Genomic DNA, 9,113 nt, shown 5'->3' on the forward strand with positions numbered 1-9,113 from the left:
ATCACTTTTCAAAGTCAAACTCAGTATAGCAGAGCCATATTTAGGATACTTCGCTTGGATACGAAGTGGGTGTGTGACACATGTGACACACGTTTAACGCAGTGGAAGACACTGTCATGAAAGAGTTATAGTAACCTGAAAGGCACACAGTTCCTCTAAGTCTGAAGCCCTCTTCATCCTGGATGAGTCAGGATTAATTCATGGCTGGTCGCTCTCAGTCAAACATTCTGTGCCGGCTCCCAGACTCTCCACAATGTTCCTTGGGGGCTATTCAAACATGTGATGAGTTTGGACCAGAACAAAGACAGGGAGAAACATGTAAGGAAACCTCAAATCTTCAACAGTTATCTAGAACACTATGATTTGTACAGTCCAGAAATCAGCAGGACCAACAGCAGCACCAAGGCTGAGGCATTCAATGGCAGCTTTTCCTTTTACCCAAAGGTCAAAGTACATGAGACACTGTCCATGAGCCAAAGACACATGGCATGAGGAAAGCTGCATCTCTAGTTCCTTCATCTGAGAGGGGAAACCTGCATATGTGAACAGCACTGAGTGGGTGGAGCTCATACAGTGGCAATACCGATGTAGCCTAAGGTATAGGGTCTGCATCATGATGGTGACTTGAAGGCATCATGATTTAGCTGGTTTCTCAGCAAAGTTCCTCTCAGGAGCCCACACTAGTCATACCACATGCCCCAAAGGGATCAGGTGCTCTGGGATGTCTACCTGGAATACGTCCTTTCCTCCTTTCCTAGGTATGGGCTCCCGTAACCACCTGGGGTTGGAAATCGCAGTCAGGTACTTCTGCTTCAGGTCGGTCAGCATGGCTTGATTCTCCAGGTCCACAACCTTGTCGGGACCGAAGTTTTCAGGGCACTGGTAAAGTTTCCCCGGTGTCAACGAGCCCTGTGCACAAAGAGAGAAACACACAGATGTGGTTCCCTTCCATAGCCCAAGGGTTGCCTGTGTGGCAACATGGTTATTCAAAGTCTCAACTGCTACAGACTAAGATGACATCACCAAAAGAACACGAAGTGAGTTGAGTCCTTCTTGTTGAGACCTGATGAGGAGTCACATTCTAATCAGGGAATCCTGGGCGAGGCAAGTGGAGGGCCCCAGAAAGGAGTTGGAGAGGGTCTTGTCCTCAGTGAAGCCACACGAGTAACGAACTCAAGGGCGAGCACAAGCAGACTACTGAGGACAGCAGTTAGATTCAAAGGATACCAGGCACTGACAGGGAAGCCGCAATGACTCCTAAGCAGTTTACTGGGTGACGGGTGCTGAGTGGGACCTCAACCACCCAGAGGCGGGGGGACTTGTGCAGGGTTTACTGAGAGTTCTGGGGCTGAGGCTGGCACAGGCTGGTGAAGCCAGGCAGGCAGCCTGACTCTAGAGGCCTGCTGACCCTCTCAGTGTGCTATGCTGCCACTCCTGGTCTCTTCCGTATACACACATGCACACACACACACACACACACACGCACACATGTGTACACAGCCAAACCACATACACACATGGGTCTGACTCAGCCTCATAGATAACAAATAGAAACTGAGGTCAAGAGAGAAGAAATGCTTTATTGGGGATTGGGGACCCTAGGCTTGCCGACCCTCAGCCTGTGGGACATGCAGCCTCACAGGTGTAGGTGTGTCACTGAAACCACAGCGAACTCACCAACCAGTCCAGATGAAGACAGAAGCCCGCAAACTCCCGAGCAAGATCTTGGGTGGCAGCTTCTGGAGTTGTCTGTACCACGTTTGGCCCGTGGACACTTACCAGCTATCACTCCTCGACCAGACTTCTCTCATTGCCAAAGCAAGGCCTGAACCTGAGCGGGGCTCAACAAAATCCAAACAACAAAACAGAGAAAGCCTGCGGGAGACCGAAGGTCCCTGCTGAACGGGTCCTTGTGTGTGCGGCCGGGGGAGCAGCACGGAACTTGGGCAGGTCTGCAGCCTGATGGAGGGCAGATGAAAAGATAGGAAGGAGGAGAGTGTTTCACCTTCCACCCCACTTCTTCGCACAGGCAGAGGCAGCATGGCACAGCACAGGCAGAGGCAGCATGGCACAGCACAAGCCTAGCAGCCCTGTGATCTCAGGACAGCAGGGAATGTGGTTTGATTGGGACACTCTGGCTAGTCCTGCTAATATCCACCTGAAACCAAGTTAGTGGGTGAGGACGGGCCTTCCAGGAATTATTATTTGAATAGAATAGAAATAGCGAACTAGAAACGAGATAGTTATGCGTGAATCACACATAGCATGAGTAGAGATTGTTTAAAAGTATATATATATATATGTATGTATATGTATATGTGTATATATATATATATATAGTCTAAACATACACATGTGCAAATATATGGGAGGGAACCCCTCCAAAACAGAATGACCTTTTGGAGGGCGGGCGCCTTGTAGTTCAGACTTCCCCCGCTGGGTAAGTGTTCCAGGAGCCCATCAGCGACAGTGGGCCAGTCAGCGTTGTGAGAAGCTGTATTTGGCTTTAGCGAATTTTTTGTGGAAATTACTTCAAGGGTTTGCCCACTTCATGATGGGTGAGTTATGAGCTCACCGGCTGACACCACGTCGGGTGTTCAGCAGTCGTTGGCCCCAAGTGGCAGGATCCCCGGGCCCCACTCTCCCTATTCACTGGATCTTGCCCCGGCGGCCTTTTGTCTGTTTCCCCGGAAGAAAAAAGTCCTCAAAGGGAAACATCTTGCCACTGTGGAAGAGGGGAAACAAAAAACAGCAGAAGTACGAAAAGACATCAAAATCGACAAATTCAAAAGCTGTTATGAGCACTGGAGAAAGCTTGTTGACAGGTGTCTTGCGTCAAACGGAGGGTCCTTTGAAGATGACTGAAGTTTAAACCTCTAAGAATAAAGACACAGTTTTGAAGAACAAATTCTTTTTTCGGGGGGGGGGGACTCATATACATTAAAAATAGGCCAGGCGCCGTGTCTCACGCCTGCAATCCCAGCGCTTTGGGAGGCTGAGTGGGAGAACTGCCCGATCCCAGGCGTTCAAGACCAGCCTAGGCAACACGGAGACCTTGCTTGGACAAAAAAGTCACAAAGTTCGCTGGGCATGGTGGTTTGTGCCTGTAGTCCCAGCTGCTCAGGAGCCTGAGGCATAAGGATTGCCTAAGTCCAGAGGTGGAGGCTGTGGTGAGCCCTGGTTGTGTCACTGCACTCCAGCCTGGGTGACAGACTGAGAACCTGACTCAAAACACACCCACACAGACACTAAATACTTACAATCACGCATACAACATACACATACACCCATACACGCTGAGGTAGATAAACAAATGTATGTATTATCTATGTGTTTTTCTTTCTGTTAGAGTCGGAGTCTCACTCGGTCGCCCAGGCTGGCGAGCAGCGGCACGCTCATGACCACTGCAGCCTCGACCTGATGGGCCCAGGCAATCCTTCTGCCTCCGCCTTCCGAGTAGCTGGAACCACAGGTGTGCACCAACCCAGCCGGTGATTCTGTTTGTTTGTTTGGTTGGTTTATTGTAGAGGCGAGGTTGTTTGTCTGGTTTATTGCAGAGGCGAGGTCTCACCACGTTGCCCGGGCTGGTCCCAAAACCCTGGGCTCAAGCAATCCTCCCGCCTCTGCCTCCCAAAGTGCTGGGATTATAGGCGTGAGCTACCGCGCCCAGCTATCCATGTACACTATATGTAAAACCAACGCATAAAACCGGCAGAGAAGTGAATTACATTTCTTGCCACACGAGTGAGGATCAACATACGAAAAAATCACTAAACGCTACCGTGGAATGTTAGATACCTTCAGAGAGCAGGGCTTCCCCAAAGCCCCCGCTTGTGCTGAGTGCGGGAATGGATGCAGCAGCCCAGGAGGAAGGGTTCCTCGAAACGACGCCCCAGGCTGGGAAGAGCCCACACCGGAAGGGGCGCGCCGCCTCCCACGGGCCGCAACCGCCATGGCGCCGCGGCCCCCCGTGGAGCATCTGGCGGGACCCGCAGCCACTCTCTGCAAGGTTAAGCGAGGCTAGGAGGCGGCAGGGAGGGGGCATCTCCCGCCCACCACGAAACCAAAGGGCCGGGAGCCAAGACGAGAACCCGCCCGAGGGAGGACCCACCATCCACACACGCCGCGACGGCCGGGCCCCCGGACTCGCGCGCGGCCCCTGCTGCCGGGCCTGGAAGACCCCGGAGCGTCGTCCATCTCCGCACGGCCCGCCCGCCACCCTGGGAGGGTCCAACGGCGTCACATCCGCCCTCCACGCTCGGGGTGTCCCATGGTTACAGCAGGGACAGCGACGGACTCTGTGGGCCCCACTTCCGGTCAGGGCGGTCCCCGCAGTTGTCCCTCGGGGTCCTGACCCCGGTGCCTGGCGGGGTCGGGACCTCCGCCCGCTGAGTGCACGAGTCTACCCCTTCGCACCCAGCTCTGACTCCCAGGCTCCCCTGAGGCACAGGGGGGTCGGTAGAGGAGCCTGGGTCTAAGGGAGGTAGAGCCTGGGTCCCAGGGAGCAGACACTGGTCGGCAGCAGAGGACAGGTGGCCAGGCTTTGCCAGGCCCCAGGTCAGGAGGTCGACTGAGAAGGGACCGAGGGTCCCCCGCCACGCACTCCAAACACGGCCCCACCCCCAGCGGGATCCCGTTCCGCCCCTGGCTTCGGGCCTGGGAAGCCCCTGCGAGTTGCAGGAAGTGACGTCCACTGACTTCCGCCTGGGGGTCGGAGAGAAGACCAGCCTGGATCTGAGTCCCGGCTTCAGAGCAGCTGAGGGCAGGAGCCCAGGCTCTGTTAGGAGTCAGGTGAGACGCTAAAGAGCTCCGAGGAAGCGCCAACCGCAGCTAAGGGACCCCAGGGATCCAGCTTTGGCCCTGGTGTCAGCCCAGGGCCGCCGTGGGGGGGGCAGACTTGTCTGGCTGGGCCCCTCCCCCCTTACGCCTCGGGGCTCCCTGGGAGTCGGGGCTGGGTGTGATGGGGTGGACTCCAGTGCAGAGCGGGCCGAGGTCCCGACCCGGCCAGGCATCGGGGTCAGAACCCCGAGGGACGACTGCGGGGACCCACCCTGACCGGAGCGTGGGGCCCGCAGAGTCCGTCTCTGACCCTGCAGGAGCCGTGGGACGCCCCGCGTGTGGCGCGCGGATGTGACGTCGACTGACTTCCGCCTCGGGAGTCGGAGTGCAGTGAGGCCTCGGTCTGAAAGGGGGGACTCGAGCTCCACCCGGCACCCAGGTGAAGACGGAGAGACGAGGGAGGCGTCCTCAGACCCCCGAACGGGAACGAGGGGTCCCCACTGATGCCTGCCCCTGCCATCAGCCTGGGAGGCCGGTGCGCTGTGGCCATGCCCGTGGAGGGTAGACGCCTGGAATCGGGAGCGCAGCCTCGGGGGAGCAGAGGGAGGGGCCCAGGCCCGGCCCGGAGCCTGGCTTGGTCTGAGCGAGGCCGAGGGGACCCTGGACCCGGGACAGAGAGAGTCCAGTCCCGCCCCGGCATCGGCCCGAGGCCCCTAACTCGGGTCCAGAATCTGAGGGATGATGACTCGGATCAGCTGAGGGCTGGGGCCCAGGCCCTGACGGGAGTCAAGAGAGGATGGAGGAGGACGACAGGCATGGGGGCACGTTAGATTCCAGAACACGGGGGACCTCGGCCCTAGGAGGCTCCAGGCAGAGTGGCCGCCTGTGGACATCCTTGCTTCTGCGTTCGAGGCTTCAGGAAGGAGAGAGCTGTGGTCTGCCGAGTGGGGTCTCAGGTGGCCAGAGGGAGGCGTCCCTGGAGGACCGGCAGACTCCCCATCCCAGACACAGGAATCCGGCCCCTACTGCCAGCCCTGGGAGGCCAAGGGAAGGACTGGGGGGAAAGGGAGGCGGTTCCCATTTTCTCCTCGGGGGACTCAGGGAGGTGGGAATCTGGGTGTGAGGGGGCTGCACTAAGGTCAGCAGAGGGAGGGGCCCAGGTCCTGCCGGGAGTCAAGGTGAGGACCGAGGGGACCCCAGTCGCTGAATGCACAGGACCCAGCCCAGCTCTGTTCCTCGTCTCAGCGGTGGCAAGTCGCACGGGATGGTGGTGGATGGATAGACTCCCCTGTCTGTCTCCTCTGGTGTCTCCCGGAGATAGGGCCTTGATTTCAGAAGGTGGCCTCCGCTCGATAGAGGGGCCGGTCCCCGGCCCCGCAAGGCATCAAGGAGAGGACCCCAGAGACCCCTCACCCCGGTGCACAGGGCCCAGCTGAACTTGGACAATTCTGGCTGGGCAGAGTGGAGGCCCTGGGCAGCTGTGGCCAGATGTGGAGCCCCTCACTGCCTTCCGTGCCCTACCGGGGACGTGAGCTCTTGTTCTGAGAGTTCCTCAGGCCGGCAGTGGGGCGGGCCAGTGGCCTGCCAGAGTATCGCTGCCAGCTCCCTCCGAGTAAGCATGGAGGGAACCATCCACTCCCCAAGAAGAACAGGGACCTCACAGAGTCAGGCGCACCCTCCCGAAAGCTCTGGGGGGTCCCGGGCTGTGCTTACAGTGTGCAGCCTGTTGGCCTTCAATTGCTCTTCCAGGGTGAGGTGAGGGCTTGGGACGAGGCAGTGGCCTCGGGTCACAGAGCAGAGGGGCCCCCCGGCAGCGCCAAAAGTGAAGGCGAGGTGCTCGCCCTGGATGTGTACCCAGGGCCCCAGCCACCCTAGAACACAGGGAGCCCCACAGCTCTGCGGCCCACCTGCCCTCCTGGCAACCCTGGAGCCTCAGTTCTGCCAGCCGGCTGCAGCACCTCAGGAAAAACCTGTAACTCGGCCTTTCAAAGAACCTGCAGCGTTTGAGTCTCACCGAAGGCCACTCACATGCTCCCTCTCTCCCCAGGCTCGTGGGTCCCCATCATCCCGCTGCTTCCGCCCACACTCCCGCCACTCGACCTGACCAGAGTCATCATGCGTCGTGGGGAGAGGAGTCAGCACCGCGAGCTTGAGGAAGCCCTTCAGGCCCAAGGAGAGGCGCCGGGCCCAGCGGCTGGGCAGGCTCCCGCAGCTGAGGAGGAAGAGGCTGGCACCGCCTCCCTCTCTGCCGCCCCTGCTCTGATCCCGGGCACCGCGGACGAGGTGCTTGCGGCTGGGTCCCCGAGTCCTCAGGAAGCCAGCTCCTTGCTCAGCACCATAGCCTTCATTCTGTGCAGCCAATCTGATGAAAGCTCCTGCAGTGAAGAGGAGGGGCCCGACCCAGCCGGCCCTGGGTCTTTGCTCCAAGAGACCCTAGGTGAGAAGATAGCTCATCTGGTCTATTTCCTGCTCCACAAGTACCGGAACAAGGAGCCGCTCACAAAGGCAGAGATGCTGAGTGCTGTCATCAAGAGTGAGGAGGAGCACTTCCCGGCCATCTTCGAAGAAGCCTCCGAGTGCATGCGGCTGGTGTTTGGCATCGAGGTGAAGGAAGCGGACCCCACCGGCCACTCCTACGTCCTGGCCCCCTCCCTGGGCCTCTCCTACGATGGCATGCTGGGGGATGACCAGAGCAAGCCCAAGACCGGTCTCCTGATTACCGTCCTGGGCACGATCTTCATGGCGGGCGACTGCGCCTCTGAGGAGATCATGTGGGAATCGCTGAGTGTGCTGGGGGTGTGGCCGGGGAGGGAGCACTGCATGTATGGGGAGCCCAGGAAGCTCCTCACCCAGGATTGGGTGCAGGAAGCCTACCTGGAGTACCGGCGGGTGCCCGGCAGCGACCCCGCACGCTACGAGTTCCTGTGGGGTCCCAGGGCCCATGCTGAAACCAGCAAAATGAAGGTCCTGGAGCACGTGGCCAAGGTCAGTGGGAGAGATGCCGCTTCCTACCCGTCCCTGTATGAAGAGGCGCTCAGAGCTGAGAGGGAGAGGGAGGCTGAGCAGGAGTTCTGAGCAGGGCCAGGGGCAGGGCCAGGGCCAGGGCATGTCCCAGGGCCACGTCCACCACCGGTTTCTCTGTCCCTGTGTGAAGGGTCCCCTTCTCCATCCTGTGTTTGAAGAGATCAGTTTGCGTTCTAAGGGGTGGAGCGCCACGGTGGCTCGAGGAAAGCACTGTGTCCATCATCTTTGGTTCCCTGCTCGATTGAGGATGTCTCTTTGTCTTCTTGAGCTAATTTTCAAAAATTGTTTTGTTTCAGTGGAAAATGTAATCCGCATCAATATCTGAGTTGATGGATGATGTTGATGGCCGCTGTATCTTTGCTTACCCATTTCAAATGTAAGACTTTGCTGTTTTGTAAAACACAGTGGAAAACCTTCCACGTGTTTCTGTAATTTGGAGTGATATCATTGTATCAGAATAGGTGATTTTTAAAAATTGTGAAGTGACTTTGCATTTCGATTTAAAGATTCGCAAAGTAGAGCAACCAACAGTCAATTGTTTCTTGGCTGCTTATCCCTTTTGTTGTTTAAAAACATTGCAGTAGAGGTGTACACCTGGGTTTGTTTGGCTTATTCAAGATTGTAGGAGGAACTAAATCTGAATAAAACGTTGCTGCTCACTGGCTCATCCCTTCCCTCAACATCCATCTGAGTGTCTGCTCTTTGGAAGGCCCTGGGCTAGGGGAGATACTAGGCAAAGCCAGACGGTGGCTGCAGGTGAGCAAGGTCCGGTGTAAATCTGCTGAGGCAGGGCCATGCGGGGCTTCGGGAAACCTCAGTTCCTCCTGAGGAGTGACTCTAATGAGGCTGGGTGGTGGCAGGGACAGGCCCGCAGGCGGTGAGTCTTAGGGCTGGGAAAAAGAGCCTGGGATGGACAACAGCTCTGAGCAGTTCCTTTTGCGTGGTGGATGAAGCAGAGAGGCATCTCCACGAGGAACGGGAACGGAGAGTGTCCTGCGCTCTTGTCCAGTGTATCTGAACACAGCACAAGAACAAGGTGGAGCCGGGCTCGGTGGCTCAGCACGTAATCCCGTGCCTTGGGAGGCTGAGGTGAGTGGATTGCCTGAGCCTGCGGGTTCGAGACCCGCCAGGGCAACTTGGTGAGATCTCATCTCTACAACACATCAAAAAATTAGCCGGGTGTGGTAGCACGTGCCTGTAGTTCTAGCTACTTGGAAGGTTGAGGCAGAGGATCGCCGGAACCCAGCAGGTCGAGGCTGTGGTGGCTGGGAGCGGCCATTGCACTCTACTCTGGGCGACAGAGTGAGACT

General features: G+C 57.5%; 1 protein-coding gene and 1 pseudogene across 1 annotated transcript; one reads left to right on the plus strand and one right to left on the minus strand.

The window, feature by feature from the left end:
- Positions 1-684: 684 nt before the first annotated feature.
- LOC110595243 lies at positions 685-3,704 on the minus strand (annotated as a pseudogene).
- Positions 3,705-6,864: 3,160 nt separating this feature from the next.
- On the plus strand, positions 6,865-7,854 carry LOC103255706 (melanoma-associated antigen 8-like). Its single transcript, XM_008053665.2, has one exon. It carries the CDS (start codon positions 6,895-6,897, stop codon positions 7,852-7,854), a length of 960 nt encoding a protein of 319 aa, XP_008051856.1. The 5' UTR covers positions 6,865-6,894.
- Positions 7,855-9,113: the final 1,259 nt, after the last annotated feature.

This window comes from Carlito syrichta, unplaced genomic scaffold (genome assembly GCF_000164805.1).
Source record: "Carlito syrichta isolate Samal-C Ts95f unplaced genomic scaffold, Tarsius_syrichta-2.0.1 Scaffold288358, whole genome shotgun sequence".
NCBI lineage: Eukaryota > Metazoa > Chordata > Mammalia > Primates > Tarsiidae > Carlito > Carlito syrichta.